General features: G+C 34.8%; 1 protein-coding gene across 16 annotated transcripts in view; it reads left to right on the forward strand.

The window, feature by feature from the left end:
• Positions 1–16,283, forward strand: part of LOC128159647 (plasma membrane calcium-transporting ATPase 2-like) — a 67,164-nt gene that overhangs the window by 15,271 nt on the left and 35,610 nt on the right. For 13 of the 16 annotated variants that reach the window (XM_052822801.1, XM_052822803.1, XM_052822812.1 and 10 more), the window contains 4 exons: positions 2,944–2,965; positions 9,031–9,244; positions 12,729–12,908; positions 15,415–15,660. In XM_052822801.1, the coding sequence (XP_052678761.1) occupies positions 9,061–9,244; positions 12,729–12,908; positions 15,415–15,660 (610 nt within the window). In that variant the 5' untranslated portion in view covers positions 2,944–2,965; positions 9,031–9,060. The remainder of the gene's footprint in view (positions 1–2,943; positions 2,966–9,030; positions 9,245–12,728; positions 12,909–15,414; positions 15,661–16,283) is intronic. The other 3 variants (XM_052822806.1, XM_052822809.1, XM_052822810.1) reach the window with 1 other exon arrangement.

Genomic DNA, 16,283 nt, shown 5'->3' on the forward strand with positions numbered 1-16,283 from the left:
GTCCAAATTATATTCTCCATGGAAAGCTTTTAAAATCCTCCCCCATCCAATTTTGCAAGAAAATGGCATTTGTTCTATATATAGGCTTCAGCAAATTGGATTATAGGGTGAGAAAGTGATAACTGTGTCTAGCAACCTAGCAAAAGGACTCTCAAGTTACAATAAAAGCCCATAACCAGATCCAGAAGTGTTCCACTGGGCTTGAAGGATACATTGCACAAGAAAATCTAGAACAAGTCCGTGCTGAAAGATGTCCAGGAAACAAATTTGGCGTGAAATAAGAATGTTTCTGAGAAGACTCAAGAAAGCACAGTTAAGCTGTAGCCATTGCTACTGCAGCATTGCATTTGGCTTGTGTAGCAGGAACAAGTATTAGTGAATCCCTCAGAGGAGTCAAACAGTAGTTAGGTTTCTGTCAAAGCTAATGGAGATTAAGGGCAGGCGATGTGCCAACTCCACCATTAAGTTGCACTGCACCAAAGGAAGAGTGACCTCATTGGCAAGCAGAAGTTCACAATGGTAGCGTAGAGCACAGCAATAGATAATGCAGACTGGTTAACCCAATGGAGATCATAACAGTTGAGGACACAAGTTGGGGAGATCTGATTCCACACACACACAATATAAGATAATCCAGTGTAAACAAACAAAGTCATATAGTAAGTATGTGTTCTATTATAGCTGCCAGAGACTGGTAACATAGCTTCATTGCAGACAGTCACAATAAGACAAGGATAGTTGGCCCCAATAAGACAAGGATAGTGGGCCCCAAACAATTCAAAATAATGGGCCCCAACAAGACAAGGATAGTGGGCCCAAATAAAACTAGGATATCCTGCTTTTTTCTCTGTTGCAATTAGATAGGATTCTTCTGTTTTAGCATATTTTTAAAGTACTCATTGAATAATCTTAGTTATTATAAAGTTGATGCAGCAGCAGTGAAGCACTAAAGAACGTCCTCATCAAAGTAATTTTGACCATCAAGTCATTGTAGTTAACTCCATGATTTATAGAGATTTTGAGGAACAGCACACACTGGCTAGTGGCGAAAGCAATGGAAGGTCAAGAACCTAGCCAGGAATTATGACATATCTATGACAGAAATTCTTGCATAATGGGAAGGACTTTGGAATCAATTTGGATTCTTAGAAATTAGATGTCATGCAGGCTGTTTTATTTGCTAGTAAAGGCCAAAAGATAATTACAGATGCTTCTTATAAACCTTCAAAACAGATTGCACAATAGAAAATCAGGGCCCACATACAGATTGCAAATGTCATGGTGCAAAAATTATTTCCATAAAATGTTATCAATCTAACATGCATGAAGATTCATATATGGGGTTTTTGACATGCAAGCAAATCTCAGTACATGTTAAGTTGAGCAGAAGCACTTGATGTGACATTCGCTTTTATAAATAGGAGAGTTTCATACAATGGTTTTTTATGACTGCATGGAATACTTTTCTGCCTGCTGAAGCTATTAGTATGCAAGCTGGTCTTATGAGAGATTGTGTGTCTTTTGCCAAGAGCTTGGAATGCTTGGTTGAACTGATGATTCCAATCTGTAGTCATCAAGTCACTATCTTACGCATTGGCCTCAGCAGCAGAAGCAACTCTGGCAAAGGAAAGGACTTGAACCATGGCAAAAAGAATTCTGCAGACACACACAAAAAGGCAGCAGAAAAAGAATTGCCTAGTAGCTTAATGAATAAATGGTTTAACAGGGGGAGACAGTGCTGGGAAGGTTTTATTTCTGGGACTTGATGAAAAAATCTCTTGTTATGTCGCACAGCCTTGATCAGGATTTATAGCTCTATTCTTCCTTTGCTAAAGGTCAGGTTCTTGGGGGAGGTTTAATATGGAAGATTTTTCTGATATTAAATGCTGCCTGAAATGTCTTTGTGTATATGCACTTGATAATCAGCTTCCTGGGTTTGATAACCACTATCAAAGAAGTATTGCTCTCTTTTTTTGTCAACATATCAGTGGGAATTATTGGAAAGTTGAAATTAAAAAGTCCCATGTTTTATAGACATGTTAATCCTGTAGATTAGATCAGCTAGTTGACAACTTTAGATACTAAAAATGAAAGACAATTAAGTGTATTATTTAAATAATGTTAGAGTGCATGTTCAATCTTTGAGCAACTGCAAAATTTCAAACAAAAAATTTTCCCTTTGGATTTGATATTTTGATATCCCTCTGTGTACAGGGCAATTTTTCATAGCCCTGGCAGTTTGTTTTTTCCCCATACACCATTGTTGTCATTTGGCACATAAAACAGGTATTTTAAAAGTGTTATCTATATTTTTTAGACACAACTTTATTAAGGTAAATTTTAAACAGAGTACTGATATCTTGTACAGGAAATGACACCTAGTGGGGTAATTATAACACCTGTATACAATATTTCATTACATGGTCAGATCTCTACAATTTATTTAAATGCTAATGCTATTACCAATTAATATACTTATTTTTATTATACTGGAAAAAAAAAAATATTTGTTCTGCAGACAATCCGAGGAATTCTTCTGCTTGTGAGACTAATGTTGTTGTAAAATTTAATTGCCAGAAACCGTCAAATGTATAAAGCTTTAGGCATTAATATGCAACACCAGTAAGTTCTACAGATAGGGAAACACCTCTTTCTCTACATCTCTCTTGCACACAGAACAAGTTAAATTGGTGTGACTAATTACCAAACAGGCTGGGAGAAAATAAAACATGTGTTATACAGAAAGTATTAAGGTGTAAAGAGAATTGTCGGGAGATACATGTATTAAAGTATTGCTGTAGTTGTTTGAAACTAATGAGAGTTGTGTGTTAAGAGAACTGTTAAATATATTAAAATTTTGGATTAACTTTAAGAATTATTAACATAAAAGAAATATTTATGGAAAACAGGTGTTTTAATATTCTCTGTTTTGCTCCTTTTCAGGTAATTAATGGACAGATTACAGGTAAGAAATAGATTCAACCCTGGCATTCCATAGGGAAAAATTAATATCTTATTGGAGCAATGTAAATATTAAGACATGGATTGTTCTCAGTGTCTTGTATGTGATTTAAGCATTCAATGCTTATTTTAAAAAAAATCAAAAAACAAATGATGATGAATTCCTTGAAATGTGTAAGCTGGCAGCCACTTCAGATAACAACAAATTTATGAGTTTATTTTGACAAAAAACTTGTGGAGTCATATTAAGATGAATTAGGTGTATCTGCATTGGTTAATTAAGCAGACCTGTCTGATCATTGTATTGCAATATAGTTGTAGATATAAAGAGTTCTTCAAGAAATATGTCAAATGAAGAATCAGAGAATAGGAGGATATTAGATTTGTGCAGATTTAACATAAAGGCTAAATCTACATAGATGTTACAGATGAAATAGATGTTTTATTGAGAAGTGTCTTATATACAAGTAATATTTGATAATATTTTAGGAATTTATGAGGGATTATAACCAAAAGTAGATTTATATGATGTGTCTATATCAGGTCTTTGGATGAAATATCATCCAATTGCGTAGCAGAATTTGTTAATATCATCAGAATGATGTCATCTTGTATTTCTTGGCAGGTGTTTTTTTTTTTTTTTTTTTACGTTTTATCTTTCTTTTGGATATTTATGTAGCAGTGTCTGTAGAGGCAGAAATCAAGTGGTAAAGTGCAATAGGTGGAGTCATTTCAAAGGATAGGAAAATAAAAATCAGCAGATTTAATTTTGACGTATTGTTTTTATTGGTGAATTTTTGTGTGGGCGGCTTGCTCAGATGCATCATGCATGGCTTCTGATAAAAATCCACTGATGAGTTTCTGATGCTTTGGCTCAGCCAGCAGCTGATTCCAGAAGGACCTCTTGTTTACCTGTTGTCTCTATCTCTAAATCAAAGGAAACAATACAGGTTTATCTCTAACTTGTTTGATGAAGGTTGCTTGTTGAAAAGGAAAGGATAATGTGCAACAGTGTTTATCATTAGGCCTCCCTTATCTCTCTATTGCCTTCCAAGTACAAGCGGGTTAACATGGGGTAATGATTACACACCTTGCTGTAATTGATGACATCACAATATATGACTCAATTGATATCCTCTGCACATTAGTGCATTGATTATAGGGGACGTTTATTTCATGAAGAATAATTCATTTGACATTTACTTAGTTCTTGGTCGTTAAAGCTTGTTCTAGCTAGCTTTTCATTGCTATTTCTGTATTCCTAGAAACCGCTGGGGTTTTCTATTTCTTGTATTGATTTCTTTCTTTTAGCAGCAAGTTTTTTCCCCTCATATAAATTCAAAGATGTCTTTTAAGGATGTGAACAAATGTACAAGCATGTAATTTGTGTGAAATCATCTGTTACAATGGTGTAAATTAATGGGCATGGTAGGTTACATGTGGGTTTTGACTATATCTGCTGACTGGAGTGCCTAGGCCAAAATAAAAATATTGTTAATTTGGTATTGCCTCCTGCCGCATTGAAATACCCCTCCGCTGATAAAATTTAATCAGCAAAAAATGAAGAACTTTTTTTATCTAGAGATGTTTATTTTTTAATTTTTAATTAGTTATGTAAGACTTCAAGTTTGAAAAACAAAATAAAAATGTCCTCCCTCCTTGGTCTAGAAACCACCAGGCGGCATTAGAAACAAACATTTTTTAAGGAAGGCCCTATTCTTTGTACTGTTACATATGCAATACATGTAACTTAAAGCATTTTTAAAAGTTATATGTACCAGTTTTTTGGAAATTAATTATTATTTATAGAAAGGTGCTATCAGAAAAACCTGTATAAAATAAAGAAACAGCATTCTGTTGGATGCTGGTTAGTGATGCAGTAAATGGTTATGATGTATACTGAGTGGGGATTCTTTTGTGTCCATTATAAGCAGCAGTCCTTTGACTCCTATCCTAGCATCAGATGACCAATGGTTGTCTGAACTCTCCTCAGAGGGAGGTAGAAACACTCTGTATTGATATTGCTTCAGTTTTATTATCAGTGTTTGTGATTTAGTTTTGGGCTATAAAGCTAGAGAATTGTCATATTTCTAAAGGATCGTAATGCCTGCCTATGGATCGAGGCTCCTTCTCTGCTGTTGTGAGGTGTGTATTATTGCTATAGATCAATGAACAACTTGTAACCTTCTGTGTGGAATGTGTTCTATTCAAGGTTTGAGTATACACTGTTTATAAGGGTTAGCAGAACGATGTCTGATGGATTTACTGGCCTAGGATGACGAGTCTGTAAGTTATTTTTTTCCCTGAGATGTAAAATGACAGTCTGGTCACCAACAGGTAATGGATTTGTCTATCAATGACCTTATTTCTGGATATATGATTAGTGCTAGCTCTTTGTATACTTTCTTCAAGTTTATTACACAGTTGTCATTGTTTTATTGATGTTTTACTGCATTTTTGTAGCCAAGTCTTCCTGAATCAAATTTGCATTAAGACAAGTTTTTTCTCTAAATCCTCATGACCTGTGCTAATCAGACTGGCAGGTTTTGTGTTATGGGTGATCTGATGCTGATCAAGCCAGAGGTTTTCTACATCAGTGATGATGGTAGGCAGACAAGTACCTCATTGTGGTGGGTCTGATGTTTAGGAGTCAGAGGTTAAATATCTGTAAACGCAGGTCTCTGATGAGTGATGCTAAAGGAAGAGGATTGACGTAAAAAGAAAGTTGGAGTACAGACAATGAATATGACGTAGAAGGAAAGTTAGAGCAAAGAAAATTTATGTTCAAGGTGCAAGTGTATAAATGAGGGTCAGGGTCATTAAAAGTGTGAAAAGCAATGATGCAAAATTACACAACCTTTGATTTAAAAATATCAGAAGTTTATATATCAATGGTGGAGGAAATTTTTACGTAACTTTCTAATTGCCTGCATGGTATTGTATAAGCTTGCTGCAGGTGTATCCTGTGTTTTTGGTGAATGTTTTAGTGGCAGCTCTTGATAAGATTGTTTTAAGGTTATTTGTAGCACATGAATGGATGTGTCAGCCATTTTTTGATATGATGTCAATGTAACAGAATTTCCTCTTTGATTTTTAGCTCACCTGAGCTGAAGGGTTAATTTTTTTGCTGAAGTTTGTGCAGTTAGTTTATGAACAAGCTCAATCGAAGATGTTTGGGAGGTTTAAGTTTATTCAAATCATGACTCCTATGTATAAGCAAAGAAATTCTAATGAAAATGATGTAAAATTGATATTGAATCAAGCTATCATTCAGATTTTTCCAAAAATAACCTACAAGGGGTTTTAGAAGAATATGCATGTATGCACTTAGACAGACTTTTGTGTTGTTGTTGTAAGGAAAGTATTAAGCCTCTTAGGGTAGTGTTTTGTGGAGGTGAGCCATGAGGCCCAGTGGCCTTTTGTTCTGGTGGAATGTTTTGCCGTTTTGCTCATTCTTGTCTATCTCACAAAATCATGGCTGTAGCCTGGTAGGAAGTAAAGCTGGGAGGATGTGCTAGTTAATGGGATGATGTAATTACTGTGTCAGAGATTTTACCTTGATGTAAAGCATGAAACGAGCCTAGATGGACATCATCTAAATCTGAAACTCTTGCCCTAATTACCCGTTGGCAGTGTTGTCTAGTCATAGTACAGGTTCAGCGGGAGAATGTAGCTGACCTTCTTTTCACTTCTGTCATTTAGGTCTGCAATGTTTCATACAGGTGCAACTTAGTTTTTCTTGGCAACATCTGCTTTGCTTTTCAATGGTTATCAATTTTAGTTATATCATTTTGAGACATTACATTGAACACAATTAGTGGTCGTTTAATTGAAAATAAAAAAGTGCAATTCATCATAACTCTACAAAATGCAAGCAAATCTTAAAAAATTGTTTGATACTACTCATGCTGAAGTGAAATCTAGACATCTCAAGATATGAAAGCCTTCAGCTAACATGCTGCTTTCTCTGTCATAGATGTAAAATTAAAAATGGGTAAAGAACTGAGGAAATCCAACAGAGAAATGAATAAATGATCGTATTTATCATTGTCTGTCTGTACATTTTTCAACCGGAGCTCAAACAAACGGTTTTTGCCGGAAGTGCATGTAAACTAGCTGTGTATAAATTGCAGAAGAGTCATTTTATGTTGTCTCGTGTTATGTTTCCATATTGAACAATATCTTTTCACATTTAATAATTTAATAATAATAATGTGTTTGATTATCAAGTCAGTGAGGAAGATTAAATTTCTTTATCGATTTGTGGAAGTTTTGAAATAAACCAATTGGAAGGAAGCATGAAAAGAAGATATGGAAAGTGAGAAAATTAATCAAAACCAGTGCATACATATCAATCGGTAAACTACTGAAGTCAATAGCCTTTTCTTTAAAAAAAAAAATCGAACTACGTATGTGCACAGAAAGTACAATATATTTGTTGATGTACTCATTTTAGAAAGGACAATATTATTGTTAATACACGTATATGGAGGATAGTTTACATCAGTCGGGGGTTCCTGTCATATTCACTGAAACGCAAATACATCCCACGTAGAAAGGCGCTGTTTTAGCAGCATATGGTTCCACTTCAGAACCGATTATGAGGGGATTAACACTGCTCTAGAACCCTCTAGAATTACTACGTAGTGCTCTATTTTGTTCATAGCTACATGTTCCAGAGAGTTCAGGAATTTTCTGTAATGTCAGTAACGTACTCAATATTTCATCGCGGTCACTTAAGGTCAGAAGTGACCTATCTTCCATTATTTTTTATTTTTCCTATCTATGAAATGTGAAGATTTCCACTACGTAATTCCAAAATTATATTTTCATATTTCATGATATTTTTCTCTTTGGATATATAGTTTCAATTGAAAATATATATACTATGACTTTATTTAAAAAAAAAAGGGCACTCAGTTGCATATTGCATGCTGTTAGAAGAAAAATTCAAAATATTCGAACTCCAAAAATTGCTTGGTAATGCACCCTGAATTTTGGGCATGAACAGGTTAATAAGCAAATAAAGTAGAAACAATCCATCAGGGAAAATCATAAAAGAACTGAAGAACTTCGCATGTGTCCTTAATTGTCCTCTAGTTCTTTATCTTACTGGCTATCCAGGTTTCATTGCCCATTCCAATCTGCTTTGTCAATTAAATTTCTGTTTTTGTTCCTAGATTATTGTCAATTAAATTTCTGTTTTTGTTCCTAGATTAATGTCCTCAAGTTTCCTTTTTTGCCATTTACATGCTATCAAAGGTTTCAGAGAATCAATTTTTTTCTTTGAGCTAAATGTCTTTAAGGATTTCTTTGTCAGTGAAAAGTGCTTTATGTTGGTTGTGTCAGTTTCATGTCCTCAAAGACTTTTTTTGGTCAGTCCCACAACCTTAAAGATTTTTTTGTCAGCTCTGTGTCCTCAATGTGTCTTATTTGTCAGTTGAATTTCTCTCCTCAGGTTTCTGCTTTGTCATGCAGATGTTATGGTTTCATTGCCTGCAGATTTCATAAAAGCAAGGTTCTTCAGATGTTCGTCTCCAAAATGGACACAATATGTAAACTCTATTGTGCTTGAACTGTTGTTGTGATGATTTATTTTGTATGAGTAAGATCTTACTGCGTGTGTAAGGATGAATGCCTTCTTAATGGTCCATATTCAGCCATTGTCCACCAAGACATCTATTGAATGATAGAGAGATCAATATAGAATCACATGACTTAAATTGATAACTATCTCTCATGGAACCACTGCTAATGCAAGTTTTATTTTTAATCATAACTTTTGGTGAAAAGCATATATATTTGCAAAAAATCATTAATCTTTCTCTAATAGCAAAAGCATAGGGAATAGATAACATCTACACAACTTTATTTCCTTCACTGCAGGACAAGTCAGACAGAAGTGAGAGTAATCTGACTTTTGTAAGCTAAGTTCCTCAGAGTGGCTGCATTTTATATACCCTGTACTTCAGAATAACCTTTATCATGTTTTGGAAATCTTTTACGAGTACAATACATTGATGTTATACCCCCTTCAGTACTATTGTAAATGTGTTCTTGTTTCTGCAGGACCTTGGCACAGTGGGATAATTGACAAGCATGGCCGAGGACCAGGTAGATGGACCGGGGATGTCCCGGCCCCGGGATTCCAGCTACGGGGTGGACGTGATGGAGCTCCGCAAAATCATGGAGCACCACAAGAAGGAGGGCTACGACTATGTACAGGAAAAGTACGGAGGAGTGCTGGAGCTGTGTAGACACCTGTACACCTCACCTAATGAAGGTAAATGTCTAGACACCTATACACCTCACCTAATGAAGGTAAATGTCTAGACACCTATACACCTCACCTAATGAAGGTAATTGTCTAGACACCTGTTAACCTCATCCAATGAAGGTCATTGTGTACACACCTGTACACCTCACCTAATGAAGGTAAATGTCTGCACATCTGTACACCTCACCTAATAAAGGTTATCGCCTAGACACCTGTTCACCTCATTCAATGAAGGTCATTGTCTAAACACCTGTACACCTCACTTAATGAAGCTAAATGTCTAGACACCTGTATACCTGAGTTATTAAAGGTAACTGTCAATGCATCTGTACACCTCTCCTAATGAAGGTAATTTTCTAAATAGCTGTACACCTCACCTAATGAAGGTAATTTCTAGACACCTGTAAACTACCCCCAGTGAAGGTTAATGTTGACAGTGGCAGGGGTTTTCCTTGCTTAGTTTTGGGTCCGTTTACTGGACCCATTCCCAATCCAAAAATCACTGATATTTTCCCAAATCCAGATCCATTTTTACCAATCAAGTGTCAATAATTTTAATTATCAGAACATGTTCTTCTGGTAAATAAAATGCAACTTCAACAGCTTTTTTTTCTTCATTTTTGTTTATTTTTTGTTTATTAATGGGCATAAATAATGGACCAACTAGGGACGACTTCATTGACATATTTGCTTTCCGTAACTTCGCCAGAATTTCCTCATCCTGTGCATTGATTTCAACCAATGTTAGTTGCTTTTAAAGTGATGATTTTTAAATTTGGCAGTTTATAATTGGTTAATAATTGTGCCAATTAAATGCTAAAACTATCATAAAATCGTAAATCTGCAGTTATTCACAAAATTAAACAGTTTCTCTGTATAATGGTGGTAATTGGGTCAAAGGGTAGGACTAATACCCCCAAATGCAAATATCATTGCCATATTGCAAAAACTTATTTTATGTTTGTCAATTGGCTTACACAATTAAGAAACACTTCATCTATAAAAGGTAAAAATGTATGAATTTAATTAACTTTTACAAATTGGAAAACTTTTAGAAATTTGGAGAAAAAAGTATTTTCTTTTAATCTTTGAATGTAAGTGTGTGTTTGCTTCAATTTTATATCAGGAACACTTATTATCTAAAAATGAAGTTTAAAATCTGTAAATATCATTGTTCCATCATAAAATAAATTAAGTCTTCTAAACTTCTCACTAATTTCTGTGGTTGAGAAGTAATAAAGTATAAAATTTTGCCATAGGTTCGTCCTCAAATAAAACTAGTACGTTTTTGTAATGTTCCCAATTTGAACAGTTTGCGGATCAATTTTCCCAATTCCACGGACCTTGGACCCAGTTTAAATAACAGTAGGAAAACCCCTGACAGTGGTCACTGTTTAATATGTTTTTAATGGGTATCTCAAAATTCTTGTAGTATTGTGATAAAACCATTGTACAATTTTGAATTGATTGGCAGCAGATCTCTTAGGTCCATGAGCAGTGTTTTTATGATAAAGAACCGAGTCCATCCCATCGTAATACTCTAATAGACAAGCTTGCACAGAGTGAGGGATGTGGGGGGAGGTACAGTAGATGCTCTACTGATGTGGCTGGCACCCCAGGGGCTTCTTATCACAGACAGAAAAAAACACAGTAAACATAGGGAAGACAAAATCACCATCCAAACCATTTAGATAGATAACTCTAGGCTTGGAGACTCTGCAGGCTGGGATTCTCTCTCAAGTTTTATTGCTCCAGCTATGTTAAATGCAAGGTACAGAAAAATTACCCATTTTAAGCCAGTGTTTAGCTTTGTTCTGATTATCAGCGTGTGTAATTATTTTTGCTCCATCTGTGTTGATCTTTCATCAGTGGCTGAGAAAATAAAAAAGTTCAGACTACCAAGTGAATGGGTCTGTAAAAGAACCCATGTTTTCAAATTAATCTAATTCATTCTTTTTGTTTGTTTTTAGTGTTAAGATTGGAATATAAACAGTGTATATCTGGAAACGAAAAGGAAAAAAATGCTTGAAAAATATATGAATAGTGAATATATCCTCTACACCCTTTCTCAACAGAGAGAGAGAGAAAGAGAGAGATTTATTTTTAAATGCTTAGATTTGTGTGGATCATTCACTCAGAATTCAATTAGAATTCAATAGTGCAGAAAAATTCATAATTTATACCTCAAATCACTTAAAGCAATTACTGAGTTATTTTTTAATGAGAAAATTACATGCTTCTGCTATCAATTTGTTTATGGTTTTTGGGGTTATAATTCATTGGAGATGAATTTAGAGCCAAGCAGAGTGTCATATTGATTTTGTTTATTATCATAATCTTGTGTCTCTCTATTGGACAATGGAGTATCTTGCTATTAAAATGAAGCAACCAGGCAAGGAATCTAACTGGTAATTTGTCACTCAAATGATTGTCTGTTCTTACTGATCTCCTCCTAAATATTAAAGCCCCTGTGGCTTAGAATTCATGAAGGGTTTGGTAGTCATCCCCAACACAAACTGGGATCTTGAGGGATGCTTGGAGGGCACTGGCCTAATGATTGCCCAAGCTTTATAATTAGACGTATACTTCTTACAAACTGAATTGCTCCAAGGAAACTTCCCTGTGAGCCAAACACACATTGATTATTTTTAATGAAAAAAAAAATCGGGGGGAAATCCGGGGGTTTCGATCAATGCAGTTCCGCATTTTCTTAATTACTCTTAAGTTATATCCAATATACCCACAGTTTATTCATTGCTAGGTGAAAAAAAATTATGGACGGTTGATGAAAAGTTACTTGTACATTGAATGTAGAAACTGACGAACAGTGTGTCCATGGGAGACTGTTAGTAAGGGCAATGGGTCTGGACAAAATGTCAGCCCTATAATACGGGCCTACAAAAATGTTCATGCCTTCAAATTTGATTGTAGTCCCTCCGTAATAAAGGCTGTCAATCCCCCTCGAACTTTCAATTAGGACCCTTCAGTCCAGATTATTATTCTGGTCACAAACCAGAAAACTTGTCAAATTTGGACTGAACTTGAACAGAATTACAAATGCCCTTGCAACAAGAAAGGAAAAAGATCAATTTGCATGTTTTTAAAGATGTACGTGTATATGGCTTTGGATAATTGTAATTTGTATAGTTTTGTTTGTAAAATCATGAAAATTGATTTTGATGAGTCAAAAAGTTGTTCATTTTTTTAATGTAATTTAGCTTTAATTTGAGATGTTACATTAAATATTTTGAAAAATGGCAATATCTGTGCTCTTCTTTGTCTGCTGAATAAAGAATGAAACATTGTTATAGAAAGTGCCAGGTACAGGTTATTTGAATGTAATCGACGATTCTTGTATCAAGTTTATGATTAACTTTTGAAAATGAGCTCCTTGTAAAATATCAGGAAAGAAAATGACTTCACTCTAAGCGTGAATTTAATATAAGAGTGTTCACTGTAGCCATGTTTGACTGTACTGTTTGGATTACAGGTATATCTGGTTCCCCAGTCGACCTGGAGGACCGACGGAAGACGTTTGGGTCCAACGTGATTCCCCCCAAGCCCCCCAAGACCTTCCTACAGCTGGTGTGGGAGGCCATTCAGGATGTGACCCTTATAGTTCTGATAGTTGCTGCTCTTATCTCACTAGGATTATCATTCTATCCAAGATGTGAGTATTTAAGGAATAAGGAATCATTCTTTCAGTATTTTGAGGTGATAATTTCGGTTGAGGCGAATTAAATTAAATCCAATAAAGCCCAAAGGGCTTTATGATAGATTTGATCACGCCCTGTCCGAAAACACCACCTCATAATATTAAAAAAATTGTTCCTTATTACTTATATATTTATATAATTGATTAAAAATTTGGACTTAAATAAGCGAACTCTGCTTGCGCCCAATTATATGTCATTTGTATTTATTGGTCGGGGTAGTACAAGATCAATACGTAGTGTATCACAGGCAAAGACACTGAAAAATGTAAATATATGGCATAAAAGTTGCTACTGATTACTCATATCAGAAGATGTGAATGTCCACGCAATGCTGCTCGACATACATGTTAATGCACACAGAAATATTTCAAAAACAGTACAGTTTTACCAGTATTCAGTCACTGCAAATTGTTTTAAAAACCTGTGCCACTAAGAGGCAGCGCTATATTAAATTTTTCTTGGGGGAAGGGGAGCAAGGGTGAATATATCAAAATTAGTTAGTCTCCAGTCTTTAAAATATCCATAGACTCATTTCATTGAATCATTTGCTAGCCAAGTGGATTATTAGACATCACAAGTATACGTTCTGTAGAGATTAAGAGACTGAACGAAGAAGCTTGCATTGAAAAATAGCATTGTAAAATTCTGTAATACATTGGATAATACATACAAATGTCAGTTTTATAGTATATTATTGAAATGTATGTCCCCTGTTTGTTAGCAGATGTATTTATGTGTCTGTTGGTTTATGTTCTCTCATTGGGAGCAAAAAGCTCTTAAATTTACATTAGGCCATCTTCCTTTCAATATATGAAACCACATTCCAAATTGATGCAGGAAATGTATGCCGACAGTTCCCCCCATCCATCTCCCTGGCTTTGGGATCAGTGTACGGTCGTGAAGCACTCCCTTATGATCTCTTATCAAACATCCACTGCGTACCCATGCAATCTCACAGATATTTCCAAAATGTCAGGACGCGGTAATAGCCATGGAATACAGCATTTTTGTAGGAGAATGAAGGCCGCTGTCTTGATTTATTGTCTATGCTGCTTCTTCCGAACTTGTAATATTGTTTTATATTCATAAATCTACGAGAGGGCCCAGCCATCAAGATAGCAATGCATCGGTCCGGTATTACACTGTAACATGCAAAGAGCATTGTACGATTGGTTTGGCCAGCTATAGCACACAGGTACCTCAGTCGGCCTTTGTTTTAGATCACTATTGATTTTACATAAGACTCTCATCAAACAAACTTAGAACGGAGAGCAACAGATCATTAAGAAGCTCAATAAGGAAGGATTAAGTCCATATTTCAATTTGTCAAACAGAAATAAATTGGATATACATTGCAACTTCAGCTGAATAAGGAAAAAAAAAATTTTTGGCTTCCATTTATTTTAAGGGTTTATGTACGTATAAGGCGGTATATTGTCTGTCTTTATTGAATATTAAAGCCCACACTATGATCAAAATCATGATGTCAAGTTTATTTTTACTGTCTTTTAACGGGAAGTTGAATGCAATTGGGATAAACTTGGCACTCGTGGTATAAAGATATATATACCATACTAGAGCATGGATAAGTACATTGTTTCCATACATCTCAGTCATATCATTTCTTATATTCTACAATGCAAAGAGCAAATATACCTTGATTTTTGTAATTATTCACATGTATAGATTAATTAAAAAAAATATCTGAAGAATCCTAAATAAGAAACCTCAGAATCTGTTTGTTTGGTGTTGTTGGTATTTAACAATTTATGATGGTTTTAATTTTAATAACCTTTTGATCGGAGATGTTTCTGCAAATATTCCACAAATATTAAATCATTGCCGACATTATTGATATATGAATAAGATAAATATATCAGGTATATATAAAAATGTGAAATGTACCAATATAGAAATTAATGAAATTTTCTCAATATGAAATTAAAAGTTTGCATTGCTGTGGAATCATTAGATTTGTTCAGTATTTAATATAAGAATTAGACTTATACAGATTCTAACAAAAGGAAAAGAAAGATTTTTACAGCATATTAAATGTAAATGAAAGATTTATACAGTTTTGATAAAAAATAAAGATTTCTACAGTATCTTATTAGGAAATAGAATACTTTTTGCAGTATCTCATGTGGAAAATCTGGACTTGTGACATAATTTATCTGATATGAAGAAGGGTCACATGGGCATTGCTTGCTGCCTAATCCATTTATTTAATACATTCACATGAAAAAATATGTTCAAATCAAACCATATTTTATCTGCTGATTTCTCTCCCTTTCAGCGAAGAAAGATAAAATCCTTTTAAATACAGTATTTTAATTTTAAAAAAATTTAAGAGATTTCTACAGTATCTTATATGGAAATAAAAAGACTTTTTGCAGTATATATCTCGTGGAAAATTGAGACTTGTGACATATTTCATCTGTTGATTTCTCTCCCTTTCAGCGGAGACAGAGGGTGGCGATTCATCGGAGTCGGAAGCGGGGTGGATAGAGGGCGTGGCCATTCTAGGAGCCGTGTCGGTGGTAGTGCTAGTGACAGCGTTCAATGATTATCAAAAGGAGAAGCAATTCCGAGGACTTCAAAGCAAAATTGAGCACGAACATCAATTTTCTGTGATTCGTGGCGGGCAGGATAAAAATATTCCAGTAGGAGAAATGGTTGTAGGGGATATAGCTCAAGTTAAATATGGTGAGTGTGTGTGAATACTGGGGGTCTTGTGTTTATGTATTGTTTTGTTAATATAAGCTATTGATACATTGTAAAATTACTGTACCATCTTTTGTCCGCAACCACTGAAAAGAGCTAGGACTAATAAGAGAGACATTCTTGAATGCGATAGTATACAGAAGATCTATGTCATGTTGTTCAGGCTTAAGTTGAATATGGGTCAATCAAGAACTGAAATTCATTGAGGACCTTTATATGGTAAAAATTGCAATCTTCGAATGGTTTAGTAAAAGTTGATAACTCTCTTCTACTGCAGCACTTTGAAACATTATTTACTGAGGATGCAATGCATGAATTTCTAAAGGTGTTAAGAACAATTACCTTAAGAATTGTTATAGAAAAAAATATGACATTGAATAGGGATTGGCAATATTAAAATGGGTGTCTATCATTTTGTCAGATGAATGAAGAGAAAATCATTTTTAAACCAAGGGGGAGCAACTCTTCTTCATTACAACAATAGTTTTTTTTTTGTTCTCAGTGGGAGGGACTTTTATGGATCAGCCGCAATTTGTTTTTTTTTCCTTGTGGTTTTGTTGAGCTGTCTTGACTTGTATTATCGATAGTCTTTTCCTACTGATCAG

Source organism: Crassostrea angulata, chromosome 8 (genome assembly GCF_025612915.1).
Source record: "Crassostrea angulata isolate pt1a10 chromosome 8, ASM2561291v2, whole genome shotgun sequence".
Classification (NCBI taxonomy): domain Eukaryota; kingdom Metazoa; phylum Mollusca; class Bivalvia; order Ostreida; family Ostreidae; genus Magallana; species Magallana angulata.